The 13,934-nt window shown below is 39.1% G+C and overlaps 1 protein-coding gene and 1 long non-coding RNA gene across 9 annotated transcripts in view; one reads left to right on the top strand and one right to left on the bottom strand.

Annotated features, from left to right (window-relative positions):
* FAM204A (family with sequence similarity 204 member A) overlaps positions 1-1,006 on the bottom strand; it is a 36,773-nt gene extending 35,767 nt beyond the window's left edge. For 2 of the 3 annotated variants that reach the window (XM_017509105.2, XM_017509107.2), the window contains exon 1: positions 921-1,006. In XM_017509105.2, coding sequence (XP_017364594.1) covers positions 921-969 — 49 coding nt within the window. In that variant the 5' untranslated portion in view covers positions 970-1,006. Of the gene's footprint in view, positions 1-379; positions 578-920 lie in introns of all 3 variants that reach the window. The other variant, XM_017509108.2, reaches the window with a different exon arrangement.
* Positions 666-13,934, top strand: part of LOC108289597 — a 148,820-nt gene continuing 135,551 nt past the window's right edge. For 3 of the 6 annotated variants that reach the window (XR_005196944.1, XR_005196945.1, XR_005196942.1), the window contains exon 1: positions 666-1,083. This is a non-coding gene — a long non-coding RNA (uncharacterized LOC108289597). The remainder of the gene's footprint in view (positions 1,084-13,934) is intronic. The other 3 variants (XR_005196946.1, XR_005196941.1, XR_001819229.2) reach the window with 3 other exon arrangements.

Raw genomic sequence — 13,934 nt, 5'->3', positions numbered from 1 at the left:
TGTTAAATAATTTACATCATAATCAAGTTTCTGTGACTTAAAAATAGTTACTATTTTCAAGTATGCTAACATCAACATTAATGTAAATATCCTATTTACTTTTATGAAATCAATGTTCTCCTTTTCTCAAAAAGGGTACAGAAAGGACAACTGAATCACAGGCCTGAGAGCGAATTTAAGTTGACAATCGGCCTATCCAGAAAAACTACTTATTTAGCAAGATTCTGCATGTATGCAACTGTTTTAATTAAAGAGAGCGGTCGCTTACCTGAGGCCTGGAGAAAATTTCCCCAGACCCAAGATCCTGCATGGAAAGACAATAAACCAAGTTAACAGTTCAAAGCTCATTTTAAGTCGATTCCACCGTTAAAATACTTACAAGGCCCAAGACTGCAAGAGGATGGGTCTAGAAGGTACACCTGTTCCTGCAGGGCTGCACAACCCGGAACTCTGCGGGCTTTCTGGCGGCAATGCCACACTCCAATCCCAGAACAGGCAGAATCCCCTCCCGGGCACAGAACTAAGCGCTGCAGATTCCGAATGATGTCTAGCCTGCTGGCATTCTCATTAACTGGAGCTGTTTTCCGGGATACAGCAACTGTAAACACGAGCCTGTTTCCCCAGTCGAAAGCCTCCTCACTGTCCTCTCACTTTGACCAGGGTGGGATTGAGAAACTCCCTCCCACTAACAGGCTGGGGAGGACGCTGCGACTCCCCTTCCGAGGAAAGCGGAGGGCGGCCCCGCCGTCAATTCCGCAGGCCCGGACCGGGGGCTTTTCTAGCCTACTCCAGGAGGCTTGGCCAAGGAACTATGAGGCCGCCCATGCCTGCTCTCTCGGCTGCCCGCAAGAGGCCCTCCCGAACTCATCACGCCCGAGCCCAAGCAGCCGGGTAACCAGCCCTCCGTAAGCCGTACTCACCTGTCAGGAAGCGGCAGCCCAGGAGCCATCTTAAGACCCCAGTCAACATCGCGCCTTCTCATTGGCTCCTGTGTCTCAGCCAATGGGCTGGGGCCGTTCTGGCCTTAAGGTCGCTAGGGCAACCGGCCTCGCGGGGTTTCCCTTTTTAGTACGCCCGAAGGAGGTAATTCCTTTTTTTCTTCTTTTTTCTCTTTTCTCTTTCTTCGAGCGTTATTTTAAAGACTTTGTTCTTTCTTCATTCCTTGCTGTAGGCGACTGCGTCTAGGCGAGGAAAGGGCTGACACAGACCCCGAACTGAGAGTTGATGCCACCGGGAGGGAGACTCTTGGAGAGTGCTTTCTTTTTAGGCCCTTCTGTAAACGTTTTCATTCATTCATCCTTTCCCCTCCCTCTCTTCCGTTTTATATATATATATATATATATATATATATATATATATATATATATATATATATGTATGTATATATAATTTTTTTTTCTTTCTTTCTTTCTTTCTTCGCCTACTTATTGGGCGCCCACTTTGTGCCAGACACCCTGCCAATCCCTGGTTAGCGGAAAACGGGCAGACTCCTGCTCTCGTGGCGCTTACCATCTGGTGAAGGAGTCCAGGGTGCTTGATCCAACTTTTTTCTTTTTTGTGGCAGACAGTGTGTTATGCCCTGAAGTGGGTGCTTGGGGAGCATAGAAAATAAGGAAAAAAAAAAACAAAACGAGAAAAGTACTGTGAAGAAAATAAAATATCCCGTGTGATAGGGATGGGAATAGGGCTGTTTTAGAAATATTTTCATTTTCTGAAATAGTGTTTTATAATAAGAATAAGATTAAGTGTGCCTATTTGCTAATTTTGTGATGATTGTATAATAAAAGACTGGGCAACAGAGCCAGGCCCTGTTTCAAAAGCAAAAAAAAAAAAAAGAAAAAAAGAAAGAAAATACACTAGGCTTCCCTCATCTGTGGCTTCTCTTAGCATAATTTCAATTACCTGGGGTCAACCCAGGTCCAAACACATTAAGTGGAAAATTCCAGAAATGAACAATTCAGATGTTTAATTGCAAGCCCATTCTGGCTGTCCTGATGGAACCTCCTGCAGTGTGAATCATCGCTTTGTCCTGCATATGTATGTTGTTATGCCACCAGGTTCTTAGTCTCTTAGTAGCCAACTTGGTTATCAGATTGAAAAATTATATATGGAGTTCACCATTATTCCAGGATTCAGGCAGCTATTGGAAGGTATTTCCTGTGGATAAGGAAGGCTACCGTACACATAAAGCCTTTAACATGTTACCTGGCCCACACTAATTTTCAATCTTAGCTTTTTTTTGCTGTTAACATTACCAATAATGTCTTTCTTCAAAGCAGGCTAAACATGTATAAAATTTTGCGTTGCACTCAGTAATATATCTCAGTTTTGCATCAACAGATGGCTAATCCTATTACTTAACTATCCACTACACCATCTCACCTCCAACATCTTCCAGAAGATGCACCAAGTTTAGAGAGCAGTTTTCTATAACCCCAGAATCATAGTAAAACCTGAATCAAGTTTGGATCGATGAGGTCCCTTTTCCTGTTCACAGTCTGTGAGTCTAAAGTAGAAGCAAGGCTGAATGAGTTAAGGATCTGTATAAATCTCTTTTGGCCAAATCTCTTCAGCTTCTCAATAGGATTTTCCTTGAATCCAAATCTTTAAAAAGTTAAACGGTTAACAGAAAGGTGTGCCTGGGAGTGCTGTTATAACTGCATTAGGCCTCTTAATTGTTCTTCACCTACTCAGGCTGTTATAGCAAAATACTACAGACAGGGTAGCTTAGGCAACAGGAGTTTATTTCTCACAATTCTAGATGCTGGAAAGTCTAAGATCAAGATGCCAGCAAAGTCGGTTTCATTTTGAGGCCTCTTCTCTTGCCTGGTAGGCAGCCACCCGTGCCTTATTGTGCTCCCATCACCTCTTCTTTGTGTGCACAGTTGGGGAAGCTCTCCCTTGTCTCCTCTCTGTATTTAAAAGGACACTAATCCTGTTGGATCAGGGTTCTACCATTCTGACCTTATTTAACCTTAATTACTGCCTTAGAGGCCACATCTCCAAATACAGCCACACCGTGGGTTATGGCGTCAAGATAGGAATTTTAGGGGTGCACAAACATTCAGTTCATAACAATTGCTGATGATGGAAATGTGACCAGAATGGGAAAAGAGATAGCAGAGGGGGAAGAACTGAGGCATGGGGTAGGAAGGAATTAATTTTTGCATGTTTAAGATGATCTGGGGCCAGGCACAGTGGCTCACACATTTAATCTCAGCAGTTTGGGAGGCCGAGGAGGGCAGATCACTTGAGGTCAAGAGTTCAGGACCAGCCTGGCCAACATGGTGAAACACCATCTCTAGTAAAAATGCAAAACTTATATTTTGTATAACTATAAGTTTTGGGGCGTGATGGCACACGCCAGTAATCCCAGCTACTCAGTTGGCTGAGGCACGAGAAAGCTTGAACCTGGGAGGCAGAGGTTGCAGTGAGCTGAGATTGCGCCACTGCATTCCAACCTAGACGATAGGAGCAAAACTCCATCTCAAAAAAAAAAAAAAAAAAAAAAAAAAAAAAGATCTGGATTGTTTCTATATATAGCCCATTAAAGGATGCTCACTATTTAGTGCATATATTAATAAATGTAAAGTATAGAGGTGGCATATAATTATAACTACTACAAAGATTTACAAACACCAGATTTCATAGCAAAGGTTTTTGGAAAATCCTACTTCAAAAATATCTAACATTTTAAAATTAAGTTTCTCAATGCTGATTTGAGAATTCTTAACTACCTAATTGTTTATCATATTACTGGATGCCTATAATAAATGTAAATAATAGCTCAGACTTTTCTTCTCTGGTTGTAAGACCTTCAGTTTCTGATTATTGTTTTGCCAGTTTTCTAGGGAAAATGTCAGTCCTTTGATTTATGGTAATCAATAAATTTACCTTCCTTCCAGCAAATTCCTGCCCTGGAAGCCTGCCAAGCCATGCATTTTGTGAATGAAATACTTGTATTTGTGAAATTTCTATGAAACGTAGAATTGTTGGATACCTTTTACTAAATCATAGTGAAATATCTGATGCAGCTAGCGAATTGTGCTTGAATTGTGTTGCATCTGGCACTAATTTCAAGCATGTAGCTTTCATTTAAATTCTCAACCATATCTTTAAAAACACAAAGCAGTTTTTCTTTGCCAAGAAATATTATGGTCTATGAACAGTTTTCCCTTACATTTAATAATTTTTTTAGTGTAGAGATTATAAGTCACACCCATGTTATAAAAGATTAATTGTGGAGTCCTTTTTGGTGGCTGCTAAATCTCTGATTGATGAATAATTTCTCAAAATATGATGAAATCCCTTAAATGTTTTTCAGTTGGAAAAGTGAATACAACTTTGTTGAACATATAATAAATGTACTTCTTGGTGAAACTGAGAAAGAGAATATTAATTTCCTTCTATACAAACACTTCTTTTTTGGCATTGAGGGAAGAAAGGTGATTTAGTGACTTAAGCAAAAGAATTGAAACCAGGGAGCTCTGAATTTCGGAACTTGTGTTGATGTTCTTCATGATTAAGGAATGACAATTTCTCTATCTGGATTTTTTTTTTTTAGGTGTGCAAACTGAAGCATCTATAAACAATGTTAGTCTTCCAAGCATATGTCGAATAACTGACACTACAATATCAACAGGACTTGACATTTGAGAAAACAAAATTTTTGCGATATAGGATATTGCCAAAGAAAAGCACTTCTTATTTATTGGTCATGGCTAGTACTTCCAGATTTTTCAGGTCTAATAGGTTGTACATAGGGAGAAAGCAGAATAAGGAAGGGAGGCTTATTGAGCGTTTTTGTATGCTAGGCAATTTATATCTAATATCTTATGAGGTAGCTGGTATTGTATCCATTTTATAGCTAAGGAAATTTAAAATTTCAAGAGCTTAAGAAACTTGCCTAGGCCGGGCACGATGGCTCACGCCTATAATCCCAGCATTTTGGGAGGCCAAGGCGGGTGGATCACAAGGTCAGGAGATCCTGACCAACATGGTGAAACCCCGTCTCTACTAAAAATACAAAAATTAGCTGGGCGCAGTGGCAGGTGCCTGTAATCCTAGCTACTCGGGAGGCTGAGTCAGGAGAATAGCTTGAATCAGGGAGTCGGAGGTTGTGGTGAGCCAAGATCATACCATTACACTCCAGCCTGGCAACAGAGTGGGACTCTGTCTCAAAAAAAAAAAAAGGGAAAAGAAACTTGCCTAATATCACATGCTTAGTAACATGCAGAATCAGGGTGGAGAAGTTTCACTGGACTCAAAAGATCCTGCTGTCTCAACTGTCACATTGCCTCTTTTAAGAAGAGTTTCCTGATAAATGCCAGCACAATGCAATCAATAAAGCATGGATATCATTACTAGCCAGTGGCATGATATACCCACTGGGTACTCATAAAAAGAGAGGTTTCAAGAGCAAAATGTCTTCTCTCTCTCCTTCCCCCTCACAACCTAGTGAGTGATCAGATTCCATCTGAGGAATCCTCTTCAATCTTTCCTGATTCATTATATTGAAGTCTATGTTAATCTGCTTTTCCTAATACCTTCATCTTCCAAAAACATCCCACTGTCTGATAAATTTCTCTGAATGAAGAAATGCATGTAAAGCTTTAACGTAAAGCCTGGTATGTAGTCAGTGGCCAACAGGTATTAGCTTCTTTCCTTTACTTGTAAAAACTAAGAAACCCATAAATGTTCATAGAGTATTAGATTCATCTGTCAATATCTTCATGATCCTTACTGTGTGCCCAATGCTCAGCACTATGCTAGGGGTTGAAGATTCAAAAGAAGAACTGTATAGAGACTGGCCTCAAGAAGTTTATAGTCTGAGACATAATAATGTTTAAACCGTAAGTACTAAAATTGTGAGGTTCATAATGTAAGTATGAACTACAGAAGTCCTAAGAATGGAAAAGTAAGCTAGGTGGAGTTTAGTATATACTATTTCCTTTGCCTTAAATACCTGTTAAGTATCTTTTCATCCTTCGAAATCCAGAGCAAATATTACCTCCCAAGTTAAATCTTTCCTGGGTCTTGCAGTTCACACCTTTCTTCTCCATGCTTTCATGATAGTCAGTACGTAGCACGTGAGGGCTTTCTCAGATTGGTTGTCATGGGTTCATATCCTCTGAGGTTGTGAGCCCCTGCATGATGTGAGTTCCCATTGTCATGTAGTAGGTGCTCAGTAAACGTTTGTGCAGAGGATGGATGGATGGCAGAAGTGAAGATGTCAATGCATGTGATAAAGAGGAATATAGGGAAGGTGGTTTAGGAGCATCATGTGAACAAATGAAGAGGGACAGGAATGTTGTGGTTTAAGAAGATATAAGAAACCAGCTTGCATCAGACTGTGGAGCCTCCGCTAAGGGAAACAGACAAGTTCTAACTTGATAACAGTAGAAGGGATGGCAGGATTCTATCAAGAGAGTGACATAGTGAAGCAGTTGCTCCAGGGAGATTAATGTTACAATCTTATGAATATGAAAGATGGATTTGGAGGGAGTTGAGCCAACATGAAGGGCCCCTGGCTAGAAGGTCATTATGGAAATAATGATTAGCCTGTGGACAAAGACAATGGGAATAGAGGATCAGGGACAATTCTCCTCATCAAATCTAATGTTTTCACCATTCATTCATTCATTCATTCCCTCTCACTCTTGCTTTTATATCTTTGCTCTTACGATTTTTGTTCATGCTTTCCATCCATTCATATTCGGTCTTCAGTTTTATGAATTCAATCCATCCCTTGTGGATACCTTCTTTACTAGAATTTTCATAATACATTAACCTTGCTTGCTTGCTTGCTTGCTTACTAGCATTTTTGAGACAGAGTCTCACTCTGTTGCCCAGGCTGGAGTACAGTGGCGAGTTATCAGCTCACTGCAACCTACACCTCCTGGGTTCGAGCAATTCTCCTGCCTCAGCCTCCCAAGTAGCTGGGATTACAGGCATGTGCCACCACGCCTGACTAATTTTTGTATTTTTAGTAGAGATGGGGTTTAGCCATGTTGGCCAGGCTGGTCTCAAACTCCTGACCTCAGGTGATCTGCCTGTCTAGGCCTCTCAAAGTGCTAGGATTACAGGCATGAGCCACTGCGCCTGGCCTGATTAATCTTTCAAACATCCCCCACAACAAACTATTGTACATCGCTTCTCACTCTCTCTCTACCTTTACCACCACATTCTCAACTTATTCTAAACAACAAATCTGTTTCAGGTGAGTGGTGGTCATGCAGGTGGCCTCCTGGGAGTTCTCTTGGGGGCTAACCCAATACATTTCCCTCTCAGGACAGAGTGAATCTAAAAAGTGCTTCCTGCCTCTCCTTTGATTTCTACATGTCACGGAATGAAAATTCCAGGCCAGCTAATGTCCTCCACACAAATACAGGTAAAGGTACACCATCTGGAAACCTCTTTTCCAATTTTAGTTCAGTAACTTTAGAATCTTATTCTCCATCATTTTTTTTTTTTTTTGGCCCACAAAACACCACTACCTATCACACTAATCATATCATAACTGCTAAGCACTAGATCCTGACATGTTGTGAAGGAAAAGCTGTAAGTTTAAAGTGAAAAAGAAAACGAATTAAAGACTTCACATCTCACTTTGAATGTGGCCAGAAGAGCCCTTCAGAATCTTCCAGGGTTTCCACCATCTGAGGTACAAGGCAATCAATTCTTATTCAGTGTTATTATTTAGGTATTTTATGTGTTATGTGTTGCAACGTGGCATTATCCTCTGTGGCCAGGGAATCTAATCACCACTCAGAACACTGTCTCTAATGAAATAACTATTCTGAATTTCAGATAACTATTTAAAACAAACACCTGAAACCACGCATTTACAATTTGAGGACATCCTGAATGATCTGCCTTACTTTCCTGTACTATGTTCTGTCTTTGAAATGTTGTCAAATTGCTTTCTACATTTTTTTTTAGATGGAGTCTTGCTGTGCTGCCCAGGCTGGAGTGCAGTGGCATAATCTCGGCTCACTGCAACCTCCACCTCCTGGGTTCAAGCAATTCTCCTGTGTCAGCCTCCTGAATACCTGGGATTACAGGCACATGCTACAATGCCCAGCTAATTTTTTTGTTGTTGTTGTTGTTTGTATTTTTAGTAGAGATGGGTTCCACCATGTTGGCTGTGGCTGGTCTTGATCTCCTGACCTCAAGTGATCCACCCACCTCAGCCTCCCAAAGTGCTGGAATTACAGATGTGAGCCACCATGCCCAGCAAATTGCTTTCTATCTATCTTTAAACTTTGAATGCATTTACATCATTTAATTTCAGTTAAGAAAAGCATGCTCCACTCTATGGTCTTGAATTACAGACGTGTTTTCAGCCGACCTAACCAAATCAGATACTGAGCCATGGGGCCTTGCCATCATCTCCTCCCATCTCTGAGCCTTTGACCATCCCTAGGGCAAGGTCTTCCTTCCCAAATTCACTTCTAGGTCCTTTTTAGAATTCCATTCAAATTCATATATTGGCTTTTTTGTAGTCTGAGATATAATATTTAAACCATAAGTACAAAAATTGTGAGGTTCATGATGTAAATATGAACTATGAAATTCCTAATAGAAAAGTAAGTTAAATGGAATTTAGTATATACTATTTCCTTTGCCTGAAATAACTTTCTCTTTTGTGCCTGTTACATATCTTTTCATCCTTCGAAACCAGATCAAATGTATACATTGGCTTTTTATCTATATCTTATTGTCTTATTTTTTAATGGTCACTCTATAGGGATTACAGTACTCATCCTTAACTCTTACAGGCTGCTTAAAGTTAACATTTTAACAGTTTGTGTGAAATGTAGAAACATCGGAACTGCACAGGTCCCTTTAAAGCTCTTGGCCCACTCTTGATGTTCTTATATGTACTGCATCTACACACATTGTAAATCTCACATTAAGGCATTTTTATTTCCTTGAAACTATGTTTGTATTTTAAAGGAATACAGAGGAAAAAATAGTCTTTTACACTTACCCACATATTTACTATTTCCGATGCTCTTCCTTCCATCCTGTAAATCTGAATTTACATCTGCTTTCATTTACCTTCATTCTAAAGAATTTCTTTTTACATGGCTTATAGTATAGATTTGCAGCAATGGATTTTCATGGTTTTCTTTTATCTGAAGATATCTTTATTTTACCCTCAATCTTTTTAAAACCGAGGTTTACTGAGGTACAATACAATTTACATGCAATACAAATGTACAATACAATTTACATGCAATATAAATTCACACCTTATGTGTACCCTATGAGATTTGTGAAATGCATATAGTCATGTAAACACTACTGTAATCAGTATATAGAATATACCCAAGTTGCCATCATGACCATATGAAGTCAACTACTTCTCCCTCCCCAGCTCCTGTAAGCTGCTGAGATGTTCTCTGTCCTCATAATTTTGCCATTTCCAGAATGGAGTCATATAAATGAAATCAAATAGTCTGTAGTCTTTTGAGTCTGGCCTAGTTCAAAGAGCTTAATACATATGAGGATCATACATGTTGTGTGTATCTGCAGGTTGTTCCTTTTTATTGCTAAGTAGTATTCCATTGTGTAGCTATAGCATAGTTTGCTGACTGGGTGTGGTGGCTCACGCCTGTAATCCCATCATTTTGGGAGGCTGAAGTGGGTTAATATATATTAACATAAACAACACTGTTATTCTAACAGATAAACGGGCAAGGTCACACACAACTTTTAAAAATAATCAAAGTATAGATTGGATGTGGTGGATCATGCATATAACTCCAGCACTTTGAGAGGCCAAGATGGTTGGGTCACTTGAGGTCAAGAGTTCGAGACCAGCCTGGCCAACAAGGTGAAACCCTATGTCTACTAAAAATACAAAAATTAGCAAAGACCTGGAACCAACCCAAATGCCCATCATTGATAGACTGGACAAGGAAAATGTGGCATATATACACCATGGAATACTATGCAGCCATAAAAAACGATGAGTTTGTGTCCTTTGTAGGGACATGGATGAATCTGGAAACCATCATTCTCAGCAAACTGACACAAGGACAGAAAATCAAACACCACATGTTCTCACTCATAGGTGGGTGTTGAACAATGAGAACACATGGACACAGGGAGGGGAGCATCACACACTGAAGTTCATTGGGGGCGCTAGGGGAGGGACAGCAGCAGGTGGGGAGGTTGGGGAGAAATGCCAGATATAGGTAACGGGGGGATGGAGGCAACAAACCACCTTGCCACATATGTAGCTATGCAACAGTCCTGCATGATCTGCACATGTACCCCAGAACCTATAGTACAATAAAAAAAATACAAAAATTAACTGGGCATGGTGGTGGACACCTGTAATCTTAGCTACTTGGGAGGCTGAGGCAGGAGAATTTGCTGGAACCCAGGAGGCAGTGGTTACAGTGGGCCTAGATCATGCCATTGCATTCCAGCCCATGCCGACAGCAGCAAGACTCCATCTCAAAAATGAAAAAACAAAAAACATAGTTTGTCTGTTTACGAGTTGAAGGATATTTGAATTGTTTTCAGTTGTTAGCAATTATTAATTATAAATAAAGATGCTAAAATGCTCACATAAAGGTTTTTGTGTAAAAGAGTTTTCATTTCTCTTAGGTAAATACCTAGGCGTGGGATTGCTGGATTGTATGATAAGTGTATATTAAACTACGTAAGAAACTACTGAAGTGTTTTCAAAAGTGGCTGTACCATTATGCATTTTCATCAGTAATGTATGAAAATTCCTGTTGCTCCCCATTCTTCAGTATGGACATAAAAGGTAAGTGGGTTTAAATAAGTATGTAGTGGTATCTCAATGTGTATCAATTATAACTTATCTAATAACTTATGATGTCTCTGTATTGTCTTTTGACTTTTTTTAACAGTATGTTTCAAAGAGCAAAAGTTTTCCATTTTGATAAAGTTTAACATCAATTTTTTTCTGTCATAGTTTATGCTTCATGTGTTATGTCTAGGAAATCCTAAGAAATCCTTACCTTGTCCAAAGTCACAAAAACAAACATTTTTTCTTTTTATTAGCACTTTTTTTTTTTTTTTTAAAGGATCTTACTCTGTCACCCAGGCTGGAGTGCAGTGACATAACCACAGCTCAAGGCAACCACCGCTCACTGCAAACCTCAAACTCGTGGGCTCACACTGTTCTCCTGCCTGAGCCTCCCGAGCCTTCATTAACCTTGACTGGCTAATGGTCACAAAGATTATTTTCAGTTTTATTATTTCTGTTTTATTCTACACATTTTTATAGTTTTAGCTTTTAGGTTTATGATCCATTTTGCATCAACTGTATATAAGATACAAAGTATGTGCCAAGGCTTATTTTTTAGTACCTGGATGTCCAGTTGTTCCAGCATGATTTATTGAAACTCCTTCTTCCAGTGAATTGCCTTTGCACCTATGCTGAAATTCTGTTCCATTGGTCTATGTATGTATTCTCTCTCCAATACTATACTCTCCTAATTATTGTGGCTTTATGATGAGTTTTGAAATCAAGTAATGCCTGCCTTACAACCACATTCTTTTTTTTAATTGTTTTGTGTGTGTGTGTGTGTGTGATACTAGCTTGTCTGCTTATTCATATAAATTTGAGAATTAGCTTGTCAGTTTCTATAAAAATATACTGCTAATATTTTGATTGGGACTGCATCAAACCTATAGATCAATTTGGAGAAAACTGATACCTTAACATTATTGAGTCTTCTAATCAATGAAAAGTTTACCTCTAGATTTATTTAGGTCTTCTTTAATTTCTCTCATGAATGTTTTGGGGTTTCAAGCACATAGATCATGTACATATTTTATATTTAAAACTATTTCTTGACTTTTATACTATAAATTGTTATTGTAAACTGTAGTGGAACTGTTTTTAATTTCAGTTTCCAACTTTTCATGGCTATTATATACAAATAATTTTAAAATTTTTGTCATGAATTTTGTTGTTGTGTGAATTGTTCTGTAGACATCAGTTAGCTCAAGTTGCTGGTGCTGTTCAGGTTTTGTATTTCCTTTTTGCTTTTCTGCCAACTTGTTCAATTGATTACTGAGACAGAAATATTGAATTCTCAAACTGTTATTATGGATATGTCTATTTCTTCTCTCATTTGTATCAGGTTTGCTTCTGGTATTTGAAGCTATGTTTTTAAGTGCACATATATATAGGGGTTTTATGATGTCTTTGTGAATTGACCTTTTAGTTATTATTTAATAGTCATCTTTATCCTTGGTAATATTTCTTATTCTGAAGTCTATTTTGTTTGGTATCTAGACAGCCAACTCTAGGTTTTAAAAACTTTGTATTTGCATGGCATATCTTTATCCATTATTTTATTCTTAACATATATATAATTTATATTTAAAGTATACTTCTTGGCCAGGCATGGTGGCTCATGCCTGTAATCCCAGCACTTTGAGAGGCTGAGGCAGGTGTAATGCTTGAGCTTAGCAGTTCAAGACCAGCCTGGGCAACGTGGTAAGACCTGTTCCTAAAAAAAAAAAAAAAAAAAAAAAAAGTGCAAAAATTAGCCAGGTGTGATGCACACCTGTAGGCCCAGCTACTTGGGAGGCTGAGGTGGAAGAATCACTTGACCCTTGGAAGTTGAGGCTGCAGTGAGCCAAGACTCACACTCAAGTCTGGGCAACAGATCAAGACCCTATTTTTTTTTTAAATGTGTATTTCTTGGATGATACATACTTGGGGCTTGCTTTTTTATCCTGTCAGTGTCTTTTAATTGTTGCAGCTGGAACATTTATAGTTGATGTAATTATTTGTGTATTCATTTAAATCTACCACCTTTCTAGATATTTTCTGTTTATTCCATTTCTTCTTTGTTCCTTCTTCCTGTGCTTTTCCCAAATGAGTCAGTGCTCCCAGATCAATGCTCCCTGAAGGAGCTTCTCATTTCTTGGATTTATGGCTATTTGTTTGCCCTGTGAACTAAGTGTTCTGGGTTGAAGGAAAGTTATACTTTTGTCATTTACATGACACTTTCTTATTTTTAGAATAGGATTAATGATCTTTGTAGCTTTCTATGTCCTAGGTAGAAGTGGAACTCATCTTCATTCTTGTGGGCTGTTTTTCTGGATATGGAATTCTCAGTTGATAGCTTTTTTTTTTTTTTTTTTTTTTTTTGATGGGGTTTCACCGTCATGGCCAGGCTGATCTTGAACTCCTGACCTCAGGTGATCCACCCAACTCAGCCTCCCAAAGTGCTAGGATTACAGGCGTGAGCCACAGCGCCTGGCCAACTTTTTCTTTTATTATTTTAAAACTGTTGTTCCATTGTCTTTTAGCCTCTCTTATTTCTGATGGAATCTTTGAGATCCTTCAAATTATTACTCCCCCATATGAATGTGTCATTTTTCTCTGGCTGCTTGGAAGACTGTCTCTTTATCTTTGGTTTTTAACAGTTTGACTGTAGTGTTTCTAAATATGCTGTTTATTTTTGTATGTTTTGCTTGAAGTTCACCGAACTTCTTGAACTAAAAATTTATATCTTTAGCTAAAATTGAGGAATTTTCAGCCATTATTTCTTCAAATAACCTCTCTAGACCATTCTCTCATTACTCCAATATTAGATATTTTAATATTTGTTTACATGACCCTGAGGCTATGATCATTTTTTAAAATAGGCCTGGCATGGTGGCTCATACCTGTAATCTCAGTACTTTGAGAGGCCAGGGCAGGAGAATCACTTGAGCCCAGGAGTTCACAACCAGCCAGGGCAACATAGTAAGACTCCATTTCTTAGAAAAAACTATATATTAAAAATATGTAAAACAGGCCAGGCACCAGGCATGGTGGCTCACGCCTGTAATCCCAGCACTTTGGGAGGCTGAGGCAGGCGGATTACGAGGTCAAGAGATCGAGACCATCCTGGCCAACATGGTGAAACCCCATCTCTACTAAAAAC

Source organism: Cebus imitator, unplaced genomic scaffold, assembly GCF_001604975.1.
Source record: "Cebus imitator isolate Cc_AM_T3 unplaced genomic scaffold, Cebus_imitator-1.0 Scaffold406, whole genome shotgun sequence".
Lineage (NCBI taxonomy): Eukaryota > Metazoa > Chordata > Mammalia > Primates > Cebidae > Cebus > Cebus imitator.
Note: the sequence above shows the minus strand (reverse complement) of the source record. Positions and strands in the feature narration are given on the sequence as shown.